Source organism: Triticum aestivum, chromosome 4B, assembly GCF_018294505.1.
Source record: "Triticum aestivum cultivar Chinese Spring chromosome 4B, IWGSC CS RefSeq v2.1, whole genome shotgun sequence".
Classification (NCBI taxonomy): Eukaryota; Viridiplantae; Streptophyta; class Magnoliopsida; order Poales; family Poaceae; genus Triticum; species Triticum aestivum.
In genome coordinates, this window is record NC_057804.1 from 135,374,543 (window position 1) to 135,398,095 (window position 23,553).

Below are 23,553 nucleotides of genomic sequence, written 5' to 3' on the forward strand. Positions count from 1 at the left end.
TAGCCTTAGACGCACAGTTCGGCACCCCCTACCCTAGATTCGCCGGTTTTGACACCGACACCCCCTCTTAATAGTATGGCTTGCTTACGACTCAAATCCACCAAAAAGAATCGTAGAGAAGCGTTGTCTTCAATAGTCTTCGAGGGGCACCAAATAGTCTTGTGTTTAGACATGATATATGTGAAATGCTCAATGCACATGATTAGTCCACAAAAGCATTGTCATCAATCACCAAAATTACCGAGTGATAAATATGCCCTTACACATGTACTTTTGGCAACAACTTATATTATTTTTGGGACTAACATATTGATCCAGTGCCAGTTCCTGTTTGTTGAATATTTTTTGTTCGCAGAATATCCATATCAAACGAAGTCCAAATACGATAAAAATTTACGCAGAATTATTTTGGAATACATGTGGTTTTGGGGAAAAAGAATCAACGCGAGAAGATGCCCGAAGGGCCCACAAGCCTAATGGGCACGCACCCCTACCCCTGGCGTGTCTGGCAGGCTTGTGGTGCCCCTGTAAGGTGGTTGGTGCCCTTCTTTCACTTCGAGAAAGATAATAGCCGGAAGAAACTCGTGTTAAAATTTCAGCCCGATCAGAGTTACAGATCTCCGGGAATTTAAGAAATGGTGAAGGGCGAGAAAAGAGGAACGCGCAGAAGAGAACAGAGAGAGTGAAATCAAATCTCGGAGGGGCTCCTGCCCCTCCGCCGCCATGGCGGCTATGGACCATAGGGGGAACTCTCCTCCCATCTAGGGGGTAGGCCAAGGAAGAAGGAGGAGAGGGCTCTCCCAGTGGCGTTGGAGCCCCGCCGGGGCAACCATCGTGACGACGATCTACACCACCAACTTCGCCGCCATCAACACAAACTCTCTCCCCCTCTATGCAGAGGTGTAACACCTCTTTCCCCGTTGTAATCTCTACTTAAACATGGTCCTTAATGCCACATATTATTATTCAATGATGTGTTGCCATCCTATGATGTTTGAGTAGATTCGTTTTGTCCTATGGGTTGATTGATGATCATGATTAGTTTGAGTTGTATGTTTTACTTTGATGATGTCCTATGGTGCCCTCCTCACAATCTGAATGCTAAAGCATACTTACATAAGAACCAATAATCCATGCAAAGGGTAAAACTTGCATGAACAACAATAAGAACCAAATAAGAACTTGCACCAACAACATACTAGTTAAGTGTTGATGCATGATTCAGTTTACAAAAAGAAACATTGCATCTGGGTGTGTGGTTTGTAAGTTATTCAACTGAAGTTCATATTCGAATTTGAATTTTGAATTCAAATTTGTATGGCCTTAATTGAACTCATATAGTTGGAAAGTTTGGATTCTGCATTTGAATCAATATACGAAAAGGTCCAAGTTGAAACTCAATTAGGTTTGAAAGTTATGGTTCAAGTTAGGTTTGAATTCAAATTTGAAATTATGCAAACTTGATAGGTTGGTTTGTGTTCAATTCGGTTTTAAATGGGTTGTGCTCATTAGTTGAATCAATTGACAAAAAGATTCATTTGATTTAGGTTCGTGATTTGAATTCTAGTTTCAAATGGGGTTTGAATTCAAATTCACAAAACTGAATTTGAAAAGTTTGAATATGCCTTACATTTTGGTCCAAATAGGGAACTTTTCAAATTCAATTTTTTGCTGCTACTTGCGAGTTTAAACACACAAATAAGTTGTTGCCTAGACAAGATAGTTGAGCAACAAAACTGTATTTTGTCAAGCCCTGCCAAATGTATTTGATAATTTTTTTTTAATTATACTAAAAAACAATTATTTTTTTATTCGAGCTCTCCATATGACAATTGGTGTCAAGTTTAAAGTTCCAAATGATGATTTTTTTTTCTTTTTTCCAAGCTTATTATCTCCGGGGGAGTGCACGAGTCAATTCACTACCTTCTGATCCCGATCCAGCGACCATGCAGGGCATGAACAACTGTCAGTAGTGTCCCTAATATAAGTCGCATCCCTTCGAAGAAAAGCATGCACTTTTCATTCTCGAGTAAGATGAATAGAGCATTTGTAAATTTTCGACTAGTACAAGGCCAGTTGACCTTCCTTACGTTTTCCAGCTCAAAATTCATATGGCCATCCATCAATGGATGAAAAGAAGAAAAGAACATACAATGAAAAACTTTCGCATATTTCACACAAAAATGGAAGGCAGAGTAATCCATAATCTCACCAAAAAAATGGAGCAGCATCACGCCGCACCTGTTCCTTACTCCAAATATGCGGAATCCAGATCTTAATCCCAACTCATCAGAAAATGTGTCAGGGCATCTCCAATGCGGTCCCTCAAACCATTCGTAACCATCAGAATGTAGCTGTCCCGACGCACTTTACCATCCAACATGGTATCCATCGGTCCGTGGATCGGTTCAGTTGTCTAGTTTCCTGCTAGCATTAAACAGGTGCATCGGCCAAGTTACCCACTCCGGCGCCCGCATTGACACACCATGTCGTTTGGCCTTGCCGGTATTTTCTATTTAAACGAAGCCACGCCCAGCACAAACCACATCACACGACGTCCACTTCACATCCTCCTTTGCACACCACCTCCGTCATGACCGCAAGCTCTAGCACGTTGTGGAGAGCCTCTCGACGAAGCAGAAGCACGAGATGGCCTCCCTTACGGTCGATTTGTAGGTTGCCGTGCGAGGTGGATAGAGGTCGGCATGCCGACCAGCTCCTCGGAGATCTCCGACGACTAGCCGACGCCCCTACCCGCGCCATTTCATGCCAACCTTAACATGAAGCAGGCGCATGCGCACTTCGAGGTCGTCATTGCGGAGGAGCAGCCAATGTCGGCATTTCGGCATGCGCTGGATGAGCAACACTACAACCTCGACCTCAGGCATCACCGGCTGGCGGAAGGCTAGATCTACGGCGAGTTCGCGAGCGCTGAGGCCGTGACGGCCATGGCCGCGGAGAACACGGACTTTGTGCCACGGCGGTGCACTGGCGACCCTGCGGCGCCGGTGATCACGGACGAGAACGCGTCAGGTGCGCATCGTTTGGACCAACAATTGCGCCTCGTTCGCGGCTACGACCACGAGGTCGACCCGTACACGCCATCGTTGACCTCACCTCCACCAGCAACGCCCAGGTCACGGACTCCGACGGGGAGGAGTAGGACATGGGAGACAATAGCGCCTCGTATCTCATGTGGGTTAGTGTGTGTCCCGTGTCCTACTCTTCCACACCGGCGACTGCACCTTCACTTCGCGTTGCTCACGGCCGTCTGACATGGATTTGGAAGGGAACAATAAGGAAGTGGAGGATGGTGCTAGCCAAGATTCAGACTAGGCTAGGGTCCAGAGCTTTTGTTTAATGAAAGATGTTGAAAATGTAAAGAATGTTGTTCGGTTTAAATGAAAATCAACCGGCATGAAATTCGTCTGATTTGTTTAAATCACTGTCCGCGGACCTGACCGCGGACAAAATATTGTGTCCATTTTAGGGACCCGGCGTTGCAGATGTCCAATGCCGGATTCCTCATGCATATGATGCAAATGATTTGCCGTGCACATCTATGAATGGAATCTCTACACATACATCATTCTCTGAATATTTGTTCTACTGAGCTTATTTTTCACAGTACCCCAACTCGAGGAGTTCCAACAGCCACTTCCTGTCTTGACCGCTGTTTGTGACAAACATCAACTTATATTGGATATGCTACTGTGGTATGGACAGGACCTTCAGAAGTTAAGATAGACAGGGATTCGACTACAAATCCCACTCGTCTGTGAATCCCTGCTCATCAAGACAACATAAGATAGCAGACTTATGATGGTAAATTGACATTCCAGACGAGCACAATCAACCAGGGCACACCAGACAGAGCACACTTTTCATAGAATAATATGCTAAAGTGAATTAGTAAAGCATGAAATGGCCCACGAATATATCTCTGTCTGCCAGCATTCAGCAACACAATCAGCAGAAATTGTAGGTTTCAGCAACCCAAGCTTAAGAATCAAAACAGTGCCTTGCAGGTAGACACCGCAACAGAGCACAAACCATGTTTTTTGTTCATGTAATATAAATTAAGCTTGGTCTGATGATGAACTCAAAAGGGCCCCTCGTACAAAAACCAAAACCTCTCTCCAAGTCTCAGTTAACACCGGCCTTCTCCTCAGACGACGCAGCCCTGAAGAGCAGCAGTGCACGCGAACGGGTCCGTGGTAGAGAAATCAGATCCTCTCTCGAAGTTCAGCACCCACTTGTCATCTCCCGTTACGAGTGGACTCTCGAAGAGCACCAGCGAACAGCCTCGGCTGGCCCATCTTGCGTCGAACAGAGGTTTCACTTTGGAGTTGGCCTCGTCCATGGAAGTGAAGCTCCCTTTGCAGAACACAATCACCAGCTTCGTCAGCATCCGAGCGCTCTCCAGGACGAACTTGAGGAAGGAGAGCTCGCCACGCTCCCCTCGGAAGGCGTAGAAGACCATCAGCTTAAGGTGTGAGCTTGCCTGTGGGCTCATCAGTCTCATTGGACTGTAAATTGGTGAAATCAGTAAATACTTATTCAGCTCCACAATGATGCATCCACGACACATACAGAATTACAGATACAGGGGTGATGCGATAGGGGGTCTCACTCTCACCTCGAGATGTAGCCTCTCGACGTTGGGAAAGCATCTGAGGAAGCTCGGCAGCATCTTAGCATCGTTGCGGACACCAAAGCACACTCTTAAGCTGAGGATCTTAACGCTCGGGACCGTGGTGTTTGGGCTTGCCTTCGTCCCAGCCTGCAATGCACCAGTTTTGTGAGAAAAGTTCACCCATTGGCATAGATATCGAACAAATGGAAACTTGTGAGAGCCATTTGCACCTTGATGATGGTGTTGCCGATCTCTAGCAGGTGTCGTGCCGGCTCCAAGTAGCCAAGTAAGCTCAGCGCAGGGGCATGGCCGATCTTGACCATCCTGTGCAGGCCATCGCGGGCCGATGATGTCCAGATGATGACCCTCTCAAGGCTAGGGGCGTTCTTGACGACGATATTCAGATCGATGCCTTCTATGATCTGCACGCACCGGAGGCTGCGGCTGACGAGGCTGAGCCACTTGAGCAGAACGTTGGCTTGGATGCAGAGGATCTCCAGCACAGGGCTCCTGGCGAGGACGAAGTCCATGTCCCGGTTCATAATGGCCATGCCCAAGAGGCCCAGCTCGCGGAGGTGTGGGAATGACACTCCGCGCGGGAGGTCGGCCGTGTTAGGGAAGGCAAGGGTGCCAAGGTACAGGCGGGTGAGGGTCGCCATGCCGAAGAAGGTGGCGGGGAGGGCCATGTCGAGCGGCCACGGGCGGTTGACGAGCATGAGCTCCCGGATGCCCTTGACGGCGAGGAGCTGGAGCCAGCGCGCGAGCAGGCCGGGGGTCTCCTGCATGTGGCATGAGATGAGGTGGACGAAGCGGAAGGGCCCCGGGTGCGCCTCGAGGATGCGGGTGATGGCGGACTCGACGCGCTGCGCGTGGGCGCGCTCGACCCGCAGGCTGGAGCCGCATCCGGCGGGGAGGAGGTCGGCGTCGACGAGGACGAGCGGGGTGGAGAGCCAGACCCGGCGCCAGCGGCAGGACAGCGCGGCGGTGCGCGCGCCGTCCTTGGCGGGGAGGCGGGAGACGATGTTGCGGAGGAGCTCCTCGGGGATGCCGCTGATGCGGTCGACGCCGCCGTCGTCCTGGGGCGGGAGAAAGGCGGCGGAGAGGGCGGCGCGGTTGGAGAGGGAAGGCTTGGGGAGGACATAGTGGAGGAAGGTCATGGCGGTGGTGACGTCGGACTCGAGGGTGACCGGGTCCATGCCGTGCTCCCGATACATGGCCTGCGTCGCGGCGTCCATGGGGAAGGCCCGCACACGGGGGTCCAGGGCCGCCGCCGCGAGGCCTCCATGGCGCGGTCCGCAAGTGCACCGCGGTCCATGGGGACACCTGCACCGGTGCCCGTGGTCACCGCCGTCCATGGGGGCAGGTGGCCGCCGCTGACGGAACCGGCTGCGAGGGTTTGGGGATTTGGGTTTTTGAAATGCGACGGCAGAAGAAATTTGTTGGCTTTGGGCGGAGAAGACGCTGGATGGCTGGATACGGTTCGCGCAGTGTGATTCTTTTTGGGTGGTAGTTTTCTTTTCTTTTTGGTGGTTTTGTTTTTCAGGGGGAAGGGTGGTAGTTTGCTTTTTTTTTTGAGACAGGGTGGCAGTCAAACCTGGCCACCTGGGCCGACATGGCACGGCCAGTTAAGCGCGCCAGGCACGGCCCCTTTAGGGTAAACAGGCCAGCCCGCGGCATGTTTGGCCCGTGTGCTTTTCGGCCTAATGGTATTTTTTAGGTTTTTTGGACTGTTTTTTTCTATGTATAAACATAATATTACAAATAAATGGGCCGCAGTATGCCGACTCGTGGGGTCAAATCTATTTGATGCCCGCGGGAGGCAAATAGCCGACGCGACGCCTGATGATGGGGCACGGTGAGCCGGCTCAATTCCGGGTTTCTCTCTGCAGGGATCGATGATGTTTCTAGTGCTATTAAGGTCGTTAGAGCATCTCCAATAACCGCGCTAGCGCGGCGCTTTAAAAAACCTTTTGCAGCACGCAGGTCGCCTGTTTTTACGCGACGTGGTGCGCTTGCTCCAGCGGCCCCTGCAAAGTTTAGCGCATGCAAGCCGCTCCAGCAGACGCGTTAAATAGCAGCGCGCGCGAGCAGCCGGCACTTGCCATATGTAGAGTTTTGGAGATAATGATGTTTGAAACATGAAAACAAAGACATTAAACCCAAACAAATTCATGACATAAAAGTTCAAATTCATATCCACAACATGATCCAACCAAGTTCAAAATCCCAACGAAGTTCATGACAAAGTTCACAAAAACGAATGGCACATCTCAATAATCATGCATCATCCTCGTCTTCGTCCTCCTCTTCCTCCGATTCATCTTTGTCATCCAAAGACGATTCTTCCTCCTCCTCTTCATTGTCGCACGCCGCATCATCATGTGGAGCTCAGAAGGTGTTGGCAAGATCTTCAACGGAAGGTGTGTGATGAGGCACACCAGGAGACATTCCGCCCATGCCGCCCGGAGGTGCTCCCATGCCTCCCATGAGAGACGCAAAGCTCATGCCTCCCATGGTAGCTCCGAAGCCACCCATGCCTTCCATGATAGCTCTGAAGCCACCCATGCCACTCATTTCGCCCATGGTAACTCCAAAGCCACCAATGCTTCCCAGGCTGCCACTACCACTGCCTCCCATGCCGCTAATGCCACCGCCTCCCATGCCACCCATGCCACCGCCAACCATGGCTCTTTTTTGGACCAAGGCTTCTTCGCGGGCAAGATTGACGTACTCCTTTGCTTCTCATCCAGAGTAGATGTGTCTATGAAGAACAAGTACTTCTCCCATTCCAACAACCTAGCTCGCTCCTCCATGGCCACCTTCATCTCCTCCAATGTCACCTTCTCTCCTCGGCTGGCACCCTCCTCTCCTCAGCCGCCAACCTCCTCTCCTCGGTCGCGGCATCTTAGTTCCTTGCCATCTTCCTCACCTCGTTTGCTTCCTTTCTTGCCTTCATAATAGCTTCCATAGCATTTTTGAGCTCGTCATTTCCTTTCCTCTTCTTCTTTTCTTTTGCGTCTTTCTTGCATCCATCCAGTCTTTTTGGCTTGGAGTATGAAATCGAGTTTGGTGTAGGGCTTCTCTTGTCGTCATCACTTGATGCCTCCTCCTCGTCATCATCCAAATCAATAGTTCGCTTGCGTTTGTTGCTCTCATCAACACTACAAAAAAAGGCACATCCGTGACATTTTGGGCAGAACGAATTTTTTTTCTGCCATGCGCATGACACTTCTATGACGATAATTGTGACAAAACCAGGTGGGCTCCTACTTCTATGACAAAAAATCATGATATAAAATGGGTTTTTCGTACTGGGCGGGCCGGAGATGCAGCTACATGACATTCTTTGGGCCGACCATGACGGAAAAGACCGTGGTAGAAGTGAGGGCGAGGAAAATATCAGGGAGTTCCCAGTTACGGTGGGTGGTCGGGTCCGAGCGATGAACGGAGGGATTGCGTGTTTCTCTCGTACACGTACGCGCATGGGTGCGAGGCGTTGGGCTCTAACTGAACCCGAGTGATTGCACTGGCTACGCGTTACTGAACCCAAGCGATCGATCGATCCCTGGCTGTTAACTGAACCGATCGAGCGATTCCTTCGCTACTGCTGCTAACTGAAGTCGATCGAACCTGCTGCCTCTTGATGAACAGTGAGCGTTGTTGGGGGTTGGATGAATAGTTCGTGATGGGGGTTGGATGAACAAGGCCCCGTGGTAGTAGAGGTCGTTGTCGCTGGATGAACAAGACCCCGATCGAGCCGGTTGGGGGTGGATGAATAGGACCCCGTGGAGGGCTGGTTGAACAGTAGCCGGTGGAGGGCTAGATGAACAGTAGCCCATGGAGGGTTGGTTGAACAGTAGCCGGTGGAGACTGGATGAACAGGAGCCCATGGATAAACAGTAGCTGGTGGAGGTAGTAGGAAGATGCCATGGATGAACAGTCGCTGGTGGAGGCTGGATGACGTCGATGGTGGATGAACAGTAGCCCGTTAAGGCTGGAGCGAGGCAGTAGACGGTGGAACAGTAGCCCATGGAGTCCCATTTTGCAGTACGCCACACCCTCCCGATGAACAGGACCCCTGTTTCGGCCGTAGGAGGTCGAAGAGAAGTCTGTTTCCTCCGTTTTGCGGTACGCCACACCCCTCCCGATCAACAGGACCCCATTTCGACCGTAGGAGGTAACAGAGAAGTTCGTTTCCTTCATTTTGCGGTATGACACACCCCTCCCGATCAACAGGACCCCGTTTCGACCGTAGGAGGTCAAAGAGAAGTCTGTTTCCTCCGTTTTATGGTACGCTAAACCCCTCCCGGTGAACAGGATCCTGTTTTGACCGTAGGCGGTCAAACAGAAGGCCGTTTCCTCGGTTCTGCGGTACGACAGGCCTCGTTTCGGCTGCTCCGTCCAAGCCAGTTGGCTCTCGATGAACATGATGCATTCCGTTGCTTCCCAATGAACACGACACAGTTTCTCCGTTCTGACCTAGCCGGTTGGCTGCCGATGAACAGGACGTCGTCGCTGCTCTCCGCTGCCTCTCCATGTACACGAGCCCTGGTCGTACATATGCGCGAGTACGCGTTCAAGACCCCGCACGTATGTACGTATGTGGCCGTATTTACTTTCTTGCATCCTGGTTGTATGTATGTGTACACGATTAGACGGGACTGCGTGACATGCTAGTCCGCGCCTCTATTATGACACATGCCCTTCCTTACTCGACCACGGTTCATCGCTGCAGCCTGCAGACAGACCAATCGACCAGTATGTACATACACGTTCGCGACCAGACAGACAATCCTACGTACGATTCGACCGGGTGGGTCCCAACTGTCAAGGAGGTAAGGAGGCACTTCCTTGCATGCAAAGATATAGCTGGTGGGTCCCAGCTGTCACGGGGAAGAATCATTTTTTTCGTAATATGGACACACTTCCGCGTGCGAACATGTAGCTGGTGGGTCCCAGCTGTCAGTGGCAGGAATATGGAGGCACTTCCTTCCGTGTGAAGATATACGTGGTGGGTCCCAGCTTTCAAGGGGAGGAATAATTTTATTTTCGCGTAATAAGGAGGCGGTTCCATGCGTGCGTCCATGGACCTGGTGTGTCCCCACTGTCAGCCTCTCCACGTACAGTCCTCTTTCGATGACTCTCATTTTTTTTCTTTCGCGAGAGTCATGGTTTTGCTTCCGTGAGAGGCACGGTTGTGATTTCGTCAGAGGCACGGGCGTGCCTCTTTCGAAAAGGGAAAAACCCGTGCTCCCGGTTTGGTTTTTCCGCCATTTTTTTTTCCTGAAAAAAAGTTTGTCAAAACCTATCAACATGGGATCTAGTTTTTGAAGATCTAGACGCGAGGAATCCAACGGTGAAAGCGGTTCGAGATTTGGACGCACGGTTTAAGAGATAAAATGTTTTATATAAATAGATCTACGAAAAAAAAAGGAAAACTCCCAGGTTGTCGCAACCTGAAGAATTGGAATGATCCTCGCAACGAGTACTCCTTAACTAGTGATTTCGCTAAAGTCCTGTCTTGATGTAGTGTTCGAGATACTAGCCACTACTGCTCGCACCAGCTCTTTAAACTTGTTGCCTGAATCGGTTTGGCTTCTTGAGTCTCAACTTCAAGTTGAAAGACATCGATCAGATGTTCTGCGATAGGAGGCCGAAGGACTAAGGAAGTCCCTGTAGAATTCAGATGCATACTTTCTCGTGCAACAGCAAGCGTTGAAGGATTTAAGTGCCAAACAAGAGAAAATTAATAAGCTTGCTAAGCGTCTTGCCAGCATTATGGGTACCCGGAATACTGTTTCTTGAGTCTTCTGAAGTGGTTTCAGTTCTGGACTTGTTTTCCTGCCACGTTTATTTTCACTGGTCGCCAACTTTGACAACCAGTGTATGTGATATGCTGCTTTGTTTCCTATATTTGCACTGGTAGCGAACTTTGATGCCTAGTGGATGTAATATGTGTAATAGCCGTGATAGCCTAGAGTAAGTTGCTTGCTTATTTATTTCCTTACTAGGCCACAATAACCATGGACAACATATTTACTTTAGTGACCATAGGCCTCCTACGGGCCGTAAAAACAATGGGCCTTCTATGGGCCGTAGAAACAATGGGCCTTCTACACGATGTAGCATCAATAGGCCTTCTATGGGTCGTATGATCGATTGGCCAAACATGGGCCAATAAAGTACCACATTATGGGTCGTAAATGGGCTAGAGTCGGAATCGTCCGTTCATGGGCCGACCATAATGGGCCATCGTTAATCAGCCGTATTTGATGACGCTATGAAAATGGCCCAACAGATTAATGGACCACAAGCGGGCTGACTGTAACCACGGGCTGAATTTGGCCCACAAGCAAAAAAAGCCAGTAACGGGCCATAAGTAACTGAATACTGGAAATGAGCCCAAGAATAAATGGGCCCTGAGAAGGCCGAAAGGTAACACAGGATGGAAATAGCCCAATGGAATAATGGGTCGTTAATGGGTATAAAGTGATACACTATTTTTTTTGACTGGTGACTGTAGGGAAAACCCCCCACAGCATTAAGAATTTATTAATAAAGAGTACATGAAAATACATGGATTACAAGAGGTAATCTAGTCTAAACAAAAGGAGAAATAAAAACTACACTAAGATACTAGATAAAAACCTCAAGGAGGCAAGAAAGAAATCCATCTAATCAGCTCCTCCTTGTATCTTTGCTTGACTCTATGCTGCATGAGTGAAACATCATGGATGAAGGCACTTCTCCATCTATTAAAGCTTGGTCTCTCATGCCTGAAAACTCTAGCATTTCTCATTATCCAAATATTCCAGCAGGCAACAAAGACAACCTCTGTAAAGAAAGGTTTAGCAAAATCTTGCTTTGCTTGCATGACAATTGTGGACATATCCTCTCTAGGTGGCCATGAAATTTGAAGGTAATTCCATATTCTAACACTGAAATTACATTCAAAGAATAGATGGTTTCTGGTCTCACGTGTCACCAAAGGACAGAGAACACAATTCACCCCATCCTCCAAATGCCAGTGCCTTCTTTCAACCATGTCTTTGGTATTTAGTCTATCCATGATTAGCATCCAAGCAAACACCTTGATTTTCATTGTGCAGGAAGATCTCCAAATCCACAAAAGGAGAGGGTTGAAAGACATGTGGGAGTGCAGGAAGGAATAGAACAGTTTGGGCTTAAAAAGCTGGCTAGATCCCTGCCAGAACCAAATATCCTTTGCTTCCACTTCCCTATTACAATGGGCCATCAAATTTTGCACAGTCAGACACTCCTGATAGGCTTGTGCAGATAAAGGTAAGTGAAACAACTGTGTTAAGTTATGTGATTGGAAAGCCTTAGAGACTGTAATCCAAGGATCCTTGACATAAGAAAAGAGCCTTGGAAATCTGGTTTGCAAGGTGACCACTGTTTCATCAATCTTCCACTTATCAGACCAAAACAGAGCTGAAGTCCCAGAGTTGATCTGAACCCAAGTTGTGCTCCTGAAATGATCCAGCAGTTTACATATATCTTTCCACCAAAATGATCCACAACTATCAGTACCCTGTGGTACAGAGGAGTGATAATATGTATCCCAAATAAGTGAGACCCATGGTAAATCCACCCTATTTAAGAATTTTTGTAAATGTTTCATCAAAAGAGCCATGTTTTGTACACCCAGATTTAGGATACCCAGCCCTCCTTTGTTTTTTGGTCTCCAAATGAGGTCCCAAGCTGCCAAGGATGGTGAGGGCTCTTCTCCACAAGCATTGCCTTTGTATTCTCTTCAATTGTTTTGAAATCCCTGCAGGAACAAGGAGGCTGCCAAGATAGAAAATGGGCATGGAAGACAAAGCAGAATTTAAAAACTGGAGCCTTTCCCCCTGATTTAAGAAACAAGAGCTAGTTGTCATTCTTCTCTCCATGCAATCAACAAGGGGCATGAAATCCACCATTTTTGGGTCTGGTAGTACCAACAGGCAGTCCAAGATATGTGAAGGGCATTTTGCCAACCTGGCATCCAAAAGCAGCAGCCAAACTGGTGGTAGTGTTCTCATCCACATTAATAGGTACCATGGATGATTTGTGGTAATTGACCACTAGTCCGGTAGAGGTGGAGAACACATGAACCATGTCCTTGAGAGCCAAAAGTTGAGCTCTGTCTGCTGGCAGGATGATTAGGGTATCATCAGCATACTGAACTATAGGATAGTCTTGGTCATGACATGGGATTGGCAGCTTTAAAATACCCCTTTTGAACATATCATTTACTACTGATTGCAAGAGGTCAGCAGCAATCACAAAAAGCAGGGGTGAAAGACAGTCTCCTTGCCTAACTCCCTTTTTGCAAAGAAACTGTTTGCCAGGTACTCCATTTAAGAGTACAGAAGAAGTTCCAGTTGTTAGCAGTTGCTTAACCCAGGAAATCCATTTTTGATTGAATCCCTTGTGCTTGAGAATGAGCAGAATAGCTTCATGCTCAATGGAATCAAAGGCTTTCTCAAAATCCAGTTTAAGAATAACAATAGGTCTCTTTGATTGATGGCATTGGTGTAGATATTCAAGTGACCAGCCAATACAGTCCTGTATTGTCCTGCTTTTAATAAAACCATATTGATTCTTATGTATACATTTCATAATTATCCTCTGAAACCTGTTAGCAGCCATTTTGGACAGAAATTTGAGGCCCATCCCAGTCAAGGAAATTGGCCTATAATCACCAACACCTTCAAGGGCCAATTTTTTGGGGATGAGTGTAATATAAGAACCATTTATGTTCTCCAAGATTGCAGTGCCATTATGAAAAGCTTCAGCCAGCTCATAAAAATCATGACAAATAATGTGCCAACATTTCTTGAAAAATAACCCACTGAAACCATCTGGGCCAGGGGCCTTGTCAATGGGCATATGCTTGACAGTGTCATCCATTTCCTCTTTTGTAAATGGTTCAGTTAAGAAATCTAGACCATCAACTGGCTGCAGCAGAGCATTCAGGTCAAAACCCATTACTATACCAGCAGAAACTCCCATTCTATTTTTAAAACAATTCCATATGATGCCCTCCATCTGAGAATGACTAGAGACTACAGTCCCATCAATATCTGTCAGAGAAGCAATGGAATTTCTTCTATTCCTTTCAGTGGCCATAGCATGCACTATTCATTACGGGCCAGTTTCACCATGGGTCCTTAATGGGCCAAGAGTTACAAAGGGCCTCGTATGGGCCAAAAACGTCATGGGCCATACATGGGCCGGAAGTTACAACGGGCTGGAATCATATTGGTCGATCCAGACGACGCTACTGGGCCTAATTCGGATAGGCCGTAACGGGTCATGACTTAGCGAGCTGTAAATGGGCTATATGTGAACACGCCGTTAATAGGGTTTCTATGGGCCGGCCTGCTACCTTTTGACCAAGTCAAATGGGTCGGTCTTTTCACTGAAATGGGCCTCTGTTGGGCTGTGCCACGTATCAACGTATCATAGGCGCCTTCGGTCCAATGAGTGAATGACATTTGTCCCAACTGTGAGCCAACATGTGGTTCCTCTGGCCATTGAGAATTTTACATGTGGAAAATCCCCATTGGTCTGGGTTGTTAACGGGTTATCGATCCAAACCGGAACCCGATAGCTTAACGGCGACCCGTTACAGTGGATGTCACGTGTCCGTTACCCTTGACGAAAGCAATTCTATGACGCGTGATTTATCGTCATGGAAGTGGACACTTTCGTGATGATAATTTTGGTAATGTCATGGAACACTTATGAAAGAACATGCGATGCCCCCATGTTTGGTTTTGGTAATTGATGACAATCTCTATGGACTAATGGTTGCCTTGAGTTATATTTGAAGGTTTTATCCATAGGCTTTTCTTGAAGTCCATGTGTTGGTTTCAAGGAGTTTATGAGTTGACCAAGGTGCTATTAAGGAATTATCCAAAGATTGGTCATGTGAGTGTTGAGCTTATTGCAAGCATGTCTTGAAGAAGAAGATTATGTGATCATTCATGTTTACCTTCAAGACATCATCCAAATGAAAAGAGTTGGAAAGATTCAAGGTTGATCTTGCCTAAGTGCAGAGAGTGATTCAAGTTGATCAACACACAAAGCGCACAAGTTGTTCCGAGAGGGACCAAGTGTTCCCATGGTATGGTAAGCATTGTTCATTACGCTTTGTGTACTAACCCATGGTCTACGTGAGAGTTCTTTGTGGGGTTAGGTATGTTTCCATGGTCTTGCGTCAAGAGGAAGATCCCATACAACCCATGGAGGATGACATCAAGTGGTGATCATCATCAAGTTTGCTGTGTGCAAGTTCAAGTGGAGCAACACGAAGAGTGGCTCACCCATAATGGAGTATGGGGGAGCATTCAAGTTTGAATCTTGCCATCCATTGTGGTGTCAATGGACCTGTGAAGATGTGCCGAAGAGTCGCTCACCCATAGTGGACTATGGGGGAGCAATCATCTAGTCTTCATCGAGCCAACGCAATCAAGAAAGGTGGTCCAACTTGAGGGAGTCAAGATTGTCTTCATCTAGCTCAAGTGGACCATGTGCAAGGCAAAGGTTTCCCCTTGATAGGTTTTCTATTTTACCGGTCTCGTGGTGGTAGTTGGGAGACCGGGTTATAGGATCGTTTGCCGTACTATCAAGGGGGGCTCTCAAGTTGGTAGCTTGATCGTATCGTTAGTAGAGAGCTCAAACCATTGCATCCTTACATCATGTTTCTTTGTTCTTGTTTGGTTCTCTTTGTGAGACTTAGAGCTTATGGTCATCTTGATGACAAGCTTGAGTTCATCGAAAACGGAGTTCGCATGCGTCTTCTATGATGTTTTCGGTGTTGGAGGTTTTACCGGTCTTATCCAAGGAAGGGTTCTCACCTTTTTCTTATGGGCCTTTTCTCATTTGCTTATTATTGATATTTCTATCAAGATTGTGTTAGCCCTTGTTGCTAGCTTTCTAACAAACTTGGTTTCATCGAATTCGGAGCTCGTATGCGAAAGTTGTGGCTGTTTTGATATGGCCTGTTTTACATAGAGAGGTTTTACAACCGGTGTTTGGAGCGGTTGTACCGCTCCAGAATTGGTCCGGAGGTTGTACCGGCCATGTACCTCTCTACCACCGGACTAGTTTCTGTTTTGGAGCGGTTCTTGGGCGGTTGTTGACCGGTTTAACCGATTTAACCGGTACTACCGGTTCCCCAGGCTATTGTACCACTTAGAGCTTTTCCCAGGTTGGTTTTTCCTCTGCTTTGGCCGGTTGTACCGGTTCATGCACCGGTTGTACCGGTCCTTCAGGTTTCTGCACATAACGGGCAGATTCGTGGGGGCCTATTTAAGGGGTCTTCTTCCCCAATGGTTCCCCATCTCTTGAGCTCGTTTTTGCCCCCATTGTTGACCTTCTTTGAGCTTGCTAACTCTCAATCCCTTCATGGATTCTTGCTAGTTTTTGAGGGAAAAGAGAGAGGAGATCTAGATCCACACTTCCACCAATCACTTTCTCCTCTATGTGAGGGGAACCCCTTGGATCTAGATTTTGGAGTTCTTTGTGTTATCCTTCTTGTTCTTCCTCTTACTTTCCTCCCTAGCATTAGTTGCTTTGGTGGGATTTGAGATAGAAGGACTTGGGTACTCTGTGTGCCCTTGCCATTGCATTTGTGCATCGGTTTGAGTTCTCCGCGGTGATACGTGGAAGTGAAGTTTGAGAAGCTTATTACTCTTGGGTGTTTGGGCACCCTAGAGCTTGTTCCTCTTGGGTGCCTTGGCGCCCTAGACGGTTGGTGGTGTTCGGAGCTCAATCATTGTGATGTAAAGCTCCGGGCAAGCGTCGGGGTCTCCAATTAGGTTGTGGAGATCGCCCCGAGCAATTTGACGGGTACCGGTGACCGCCCCCAAGGGTTGCCAAAGTGTATGGGTTCGGTGACCGCCCCCAAGGGTCGCCATTTGTACGGGTTCGGTGACCGCCCTCAAGGGTCCCTTAGTGGAATCACGGCATCTTGCATTGTGCGAGGGCGTGAGGAGATTACGGTGTCCCTATTGGCTTCTTGGGGAGCATTGTGCCTCCACACCGCTCCAAACGGAGATTAGCATCCGCAAGGGTGTGAACTTTGGGATACATCATCGTCTCCGCGTGCCTCGGTTATCTCTTACCCGAGCCCCTTTACTTATGCACTTTACTTTGTGATAGCCATATTGTTCTTTGTCATATATATTGCTATCACATAGTTGCTTATCTTGCTTGCATAAGTTGTTGGTGCACATAGGTGAGCCTAGTTGTTGTAGGTTTTGTGCTTGACAAATTAACCGCTAGGTTTATTCCGCATTTGTTCAAGTTTAAACCGTAATTATTTTAAAAGCGCCTATTCACCCCCCCCCTCTAGGCGACATCCTCGATCTTTCAATTGGTATCAGAGCCTCGTCTCTCTTTGTTGGGCTTAACCGCCTAGAGAGTAAAGATGTCGACTAGAGGTTTAGGTTTCTCTGACACTCTTAGTTTCGATGGCACAAATTTTGATGTTTGGGTAATTCGCATACTTAACCTCTTTAGGGTCATGGACCCAAATTTAGAGTGAATTGTAGATATGGATTTTTCTCCTCCAAAGGATCCCCAAAGATTATCTTTAGAGGATGAGAAAAACTCTTATCTCAATGCTCAAGCTTCTAATGTGCTTTTCGATGCTTTGAGCAATGTAGTTATATTTCAACTCATGTCGTTCCGGGATGCTCATGAGTTATGGACAAAGCTTCAAGATAAATATGGTGTGTCCAAGATTTGTGGGGATGATTGTTCTCCCTCCACCTCCGGTCGTTTAGTCTTCTCAACTTCTTCTACTTCACCTACATGTGGTTTGCCACAAGGTAATGATATGGTGAGTAGTGTTGGTCATTGCAATGATGATAGTATGCTTATTGTGGATGATCCTTCATCACTATATTATTGCAATGCTCCTTCTTTGGGCTTTAACACTTCGAGCACTCCAAATGTTTCACATGCTTGTGTTGATAGTCCTTGCATATCATGTAGAAATTGCTTGACTAAATCTCATGATGATATGCTTGCTATGTCTTGTTGCCATGATAAAAATGCATCTATTTCCTCGAATTGTTGTGCTAACAATGTAGAGGAAACCCAACACTCCGTGGAACAAGATGTGGTGTTTAATGGTGCCTCAAGGGATCCTACACCATAATCTATTGCTTTTTGCCTTATGGCTAAGGCGTCAAAGGTATCTCCTACTTTGTACCCCAATATGTCTCTTGATGATGATGTTGATACTAATGATGATGAGGATAATGATGAAGAGAATGATAATGTTGCCTCCTTAAAAACTAAGGGGGAAATGATTTTTAAAGCTCTTCATAAAAATAAAATTGCTCGTTCCAACTTCATGGAAATAATGTCCATTGCCATTGATGGCAAGAAATACATTGAGGAGTTGGAATCTCATCTAGAGGAGCATGAGGCCACCATTGAGAAAATGGAAGCTCATGGGCGTGATTACGCAAATGAGATCGCGGAGCTATCTCAAGCTCTTGAACATGAACAAACCACCTCCGAATCTCTTGAGGAGACTTTTGCTCTAGAATTATCTAGAGTGAGGGAATCTCATGATAGAGCTCTTGAGGTGGCCAACGATTTCAAAACTAAAAATGCTAAGCTTGAAGTTTCTCATGCTAGACTCCGTGAGGATTTTGAGCACCTCGAAAATGGCTCAAGGGTCATCAAGGGTGAGCTCATCAAACTCACCGAGTCTCATGCCCAACTTGAAGCTTCTTATTTAAAAGAGCTTGCCAAGTTGCCTTCTCCTCTTGTTGTTAATGATGATGCTTGTGCTACTAATTCTATTACTTGTGAAGCATCCATTTTGAAGGAGAATGTTGAGCTACGGGCTCAGCTTGAGGTGCTATCTAGCAATTATGGGAAATTGGAAGAAAGTCATGAAAAGCTCTCAAGCTCTCATGATGATCTTCTAGTATCCCATAGTGTGCTAAAGATAGCTCATGAGGCCATGATTGCTAAGGTAACATCTAGTGAGCCTCATGTGGGTACTAGCACTACTTCTAGTCAAAATAGTATATTGCCATGTGCTAGTCCTTGTAATTCATCTACTCACAATGTTGGTACATCTTATGATGAATTTCTTTCCTTACCTTGTTGCTCTAACGATGAAGCTTATACTTCCTCTAGTACTTGTGTTGAGACTAACCGTGTAGAGGAAATCAAAGAGCTCAAGGCCCAAGTCACTTCTTTGAAGAAAGACTTGGAAAAGTGTCATGAAGGGAAATCCACACTCAACAATATCTTGAGTGTGCAAAAATCCCCCAATGACAAAGGTGGACTTGGATTCAACTCCAATAAGAAGAAGAAGTCCAAGATGAACAAAAAGAAGGGCCAAGAACAAGTCAAGAATTCGGCCAAGATTGTTTGCTTCAAGTGCAAAGTAGAAGGGCATCATGTTAGATCTTGCCCATTGAAGAAGAAGGCCATTAGTGTCAAGCAACAAGGGAAGAGGGCACAAGTTCAATCACATGCTCAACCTCAAGTTGAAGAAAGGCCTCTTCCCAAGAAGACTCAAGTTAATGCTTCTCAAGTTGAGAAATCAAGTGAGAAGAAAGTGAAGAGTAGACGTTGCTACCTATGCCGTGAGAAAGGTCACCTCGCTTCTTCATGCACTAGTGGTAACTTATCCAACCCAATTATTATTGATGATGTCTATTCTCTTGGGAAGGATAAGGTTGGCAATGTGGTTGCCAAGTTTGTTGGTACTCAAAGTGGTTTGAAGCAAAGAACCATTTGGGTAGCCAAGCCTATTGTGATTAACCTCTTAGGACCCAACTTGGTTGGGGACCAACTAGCTCAAACTTGATCAATAGGTGTTGTTGGAGGGCATTGGAGACTTGGCTACTTTATGAAGAATTAAGGGGACTTCATCACTCTTATTGTCTCAAGCCAAGTCAATTGAATCATCAAGTTTATATCTTATATCCAATGTGCCTCCTTGCGGTAACTTGTACTTAAAATTGCTTACATTGAAAGTTTTTTTTTGACTGGGGACTGCAGGGCTTACACCCCACAACATTTTATTAAAATCAAGAACATCAAGTACATAGAAAGGTTCCTTAAGAAAAGGAACAAAACAGAAGAAGATACTTGCTCCCTTGCATGTTTTTGGTTTTGTTCCTTGCATGTGTTGGTATATGTTGTGATTCCAACTTGCTTATCTTGAGCAATCAAGTATGTGGGTGTTGGTTTGCACACCATGTATGTGTGTGTCATGTGTTGAGCCTTTATGCTTCTTGTTGTATCCTAGTTGGCTCGTGTGAGAGATTAATGGAACATCCCATTTCGGGGGAGTGATGTGCTTTGTGCACCTCACAATCCTATAAATGTGTGTACATGAGGAATACCATCTAGTATTGATATTACAAGATTATCTAGTCGCTAGGTGGTATATCTCTCATGAGAAATTCAAATTCTAGATAGTCCATTAATTATCTCTTTTTTGTTCCTCTTATTGCCTCTTGTTAAGTTCTTATTGGTATCACATTATGGGGGAGTAATATGCTAAGTGCATATTACAAGCCTAGAAAATGTGTACATTTGAGATATTATCACCTAGAATTGATATTGTAGATTATCTTGTTCCTAGGTGGCATGTTAGCTCTACAAGTTGCAATTTGCTTGTGTTTGTTGTGAAGATGATGTTGGACATCCTTGCTATCTACCACCGGGAATTATTTCCAAATACTTCTTGTCTTTTGACAATTGGTAGTCACTTATGTGTGGTAGAATTTGTTGATCATCTTTACTTTGGCTTTTGTTTTTCTTTTTCTCTTGCCAAGGTTTGTGTCAACTCCCGGTGTCTTCCCTACCACTTGTGGATCTTGTTTATTTCTTGTTCTTGTCTAGTGTTTCCTAGATATAGTGAAAGTAGTGATCCCACCTTGTGCATTTTGTATTCAAATGCAAATCCCATATAATGCACAACTCGTGGGGGAGCTATCCTATTTTCTTTAGAACACTCTTCTTGTGATCCTTATCAAGTGTGTTTTGGTGGAAGGCAAGCCATTTCTTTTTGGTACTTTGTGCCATCATGAAACTTTGTTGAGAGCTTGGTTTGTTTGGAACCATCCTCTCTTTGGGAGTTTGACATCTTTAGTTTAGTGTGTATCAATGGATATCTCACTCCTTGATGTATCTTTAATGATATCTTCCAAGTGATGATTTCTCCATTTGGTATCCTTTTCACTTGGCATTTCTTTCTCTTTAGGTTTCGGGTTTTGAAAGTCTTGAGCATGCATGTTTACTTCATGTATTTTTTTTGGCATGCTTTCTTTCTTTGACTCAATATATAGGGGATCTCCACCAAGTCTCAAATCGGATGAGATGTGTATGAAATTCATTTTCATATCTATATGCACATATTTATGTGGAGTTTGTCCTATGTATTGGTTTTTCTAACTATTTGGTCCCAATGAGTTTGGGTATCGTTTAGTTTGTGTTGTTCTTCTAGGAACATTTGGAGATGCATTGGATGCTCGGCTCACTCACAAGGAAGGTGTTGTCACCATGTGCATATTGGAGTCAAGCTAGGATGATCAATGAACTACTATCTACCTTCAATTGGTATCTACTACATCCTTCCAATGATATCTCGGTAACAAGTATCTATTCATGCTTTCTCCTCTTGCATTCAACCTTGTGTAGGTTGCATCTTGGCATGATATCCATTTCATATCTTGTGATACTTGTTTCCTTTCTCAAAGCATCCCAACGATGATCTCTTGTTGCTAGTTGTGATGCCTTTGATGGATGTGTGTTTGGACTTCATTTATATACAATGAGACCATATCTAGCCAAGTGCTATGCTTTCAAGCAAATATCTTATTGGTATATTTATGACTTCCTTTTGGATATCTCATTCCTTCTTGTTGTAACTATTTCGGGTGTACATCCTTCTTTGTAGATATGTATCATCATGATTTCGTCTACCTAGAACATTATACACTTGAGAGAAATTACATCTCTAGTTGATATCCTTTCTTTCACGTTCACCTTGTCTTTCTTATGTTATTTCTTTGGTGGCTCCGTGAAAGCTTTTGCCTTGAGTGCGTGTCGTATCTCATTGCATCTTGATGCACTCTTGTGTGGTGAAGATTATTTTCCTCTTGCTTATCTTTACGAGGCTTTTACCATCTTAATTGGTATCCCTCGTCTTGATGAGCCTCCCCTCGTCTATCTTCACCACGGGTTGTCACAAGCATAGGTTCTCTTTTGCTTATTAGCAAGCTTGTGAACCCGTTTGCCAATTGTGTGTGGGAATGATAGGCCTTGCACCGTGTGCATCATTCTTTCAATACTATGTTGATGCTTAATGCTCATCCTAATTTTAGTCTTCTCAAGTGCTTCGCCATGACTCACACACATCTTTTTGGCTGAGCCTATTCTTAAGTTTTCTCTTTTACTTGTTGCTCAACCATGTGCTTGTTGTAAGCACTAAGTTTGCTCAACCATGTGCTTGTTGTAAGCGCTAGGCTTTGTTTCCTATATGCTCACTTGCACTGGATGTGAGTTTCTATTGATTTTGGGGGAGCTATGATCCTATTTTGTGCACCTTGTATTCAAATATAAAAATTCTTATGTGTGCACAAATCATGGGGAGCTTTTCTAGTTTGTTTAGAACACTCCTTTGCGCTTATCATAATGTATTTATTATTGTGGCATGTAGGATCATTGGCCTAGTTGGTTCAATTGGTATCTTTTGATAGCTTGCTTCAATTGATATCTTTTGATTGCTTGATTGCGTGTTTCTCTCTTTGATTATGTCTTTGTGGCATATCTTCCTTTTGCAATCTTTGGGCCTCAATATAGTTTGTCTTCCTCCAAGTATTTACCGTTGGATATGTGTATTGCATTCCACTCTCTTGTTGAGAAATACACAATTTATGGAGGAACACATTTTATATTGGCCTTTTAAGCTTTTAGCCCATTTTGGCAATCGATGCCAATGGGGGAGAAGTTTCAGAGAGTTGCGTGGAGAAGTTTAGAGAGTTGTCTCCTCTTGCTTTGGTTTTGTTCCTTAGCATTTGCATCTCATTTGCATGCACTATTGGTTGTTGTATTGCATGGTGATGCATAATTCCTTATATAAACTCTCTTGAAAGTGATTGTCATCAATTACCAAAATGGGGGAGATTGAAAGAACATGCGATGCCCCCATGTTTGGTTTTGGTAATTGATGACAATCTCTATGGACTAATGGTTGCCTTGAGTTATATTTGAGGGTTTTGTCCATAGGCTTTTCTTGAAGTCCATGTGTTGGTTTCAAGGAGTTTATGAGTTGACCAAGGTGCTATTAAGGAATTATCCAAAGATTGGTCATGTGAGTGTTGAGCTTATTGCAAGCATGTCTTGAAGAAGAAGATTATGTGATCATTCATGTTTACCTTCAAGACATCACCCAAATGAAGAGAGTTGGAAAGATTCAAGGTTGATCTAGCCTAAGTGCAGAGAGTGATTCAAGTTGATCAACACACAAAGCGCACAAGTTGTTCCGAGAGGGACCAAGTGTTCCATGGTATGGTAAGCATTGTTCATTACGCTTTGTGTACTAACCCATGGTCTACGTGAGAGTTCTTTGTGGGGTTAGGTATATTTCCATGGTCTTGCGTCAAGAGGAAGATCCCATACAACCCATGGAGGATGACATCAAGTGGTGATCGTCATCAAGTTTGATGTGTGCAAGTTCAAGTGGAGCAACACGAAGAGTGGCTCACCCATAATGGAGTATGGGGGAGCATTCAAGTTTGAATCTTGCCATCCATTGTGGTGTCAATGGACTTGTGAAGATGTGCCGAAGAGTCGCTCACCCATAGTGGACTATGGTGGAGCAATTATCTAGTCTTCATCGAGCCAACGCAATCAAGAAA

The 23,553-nt window shown here is 45.5% G+C and overlaps 1 protein-coding gene across 1 annotated transcript; it reads right to left on the reverse strand.

The window, feature by feature from the left end:
* Nucleotides 1-3,918: 3,918 nt before the first annotated feature.
* Nucleotides 3,919-6,102, reverse strand: LOC123094631 (F-box/FBD/LRR-repeat protein At1g13570). Its single transcript, XM_044516594.1, has 3 exons — nucleotides 4,867-6,102; nucleotides 4,640-4,783; nucleotides 3,919-4,529 (listed from the first exon to the last, which is right to left on the reverse strand). Exons 1-3 carry the CDS (start codon nucleotides 5,989-5,991, stop codon nucleotides 4,488-4,490), a joined length of 1,311 nt encoding a protein of 436 aa, XP_044372529.1. The 5' UTR covers nucleotides 5,992-6,102; the 3' UTR covers nucleotides 3,919-4,487.
* Between the last annotated feature and the right edge of the window lie 17,451 nt (nucleotides 6,103-23,553).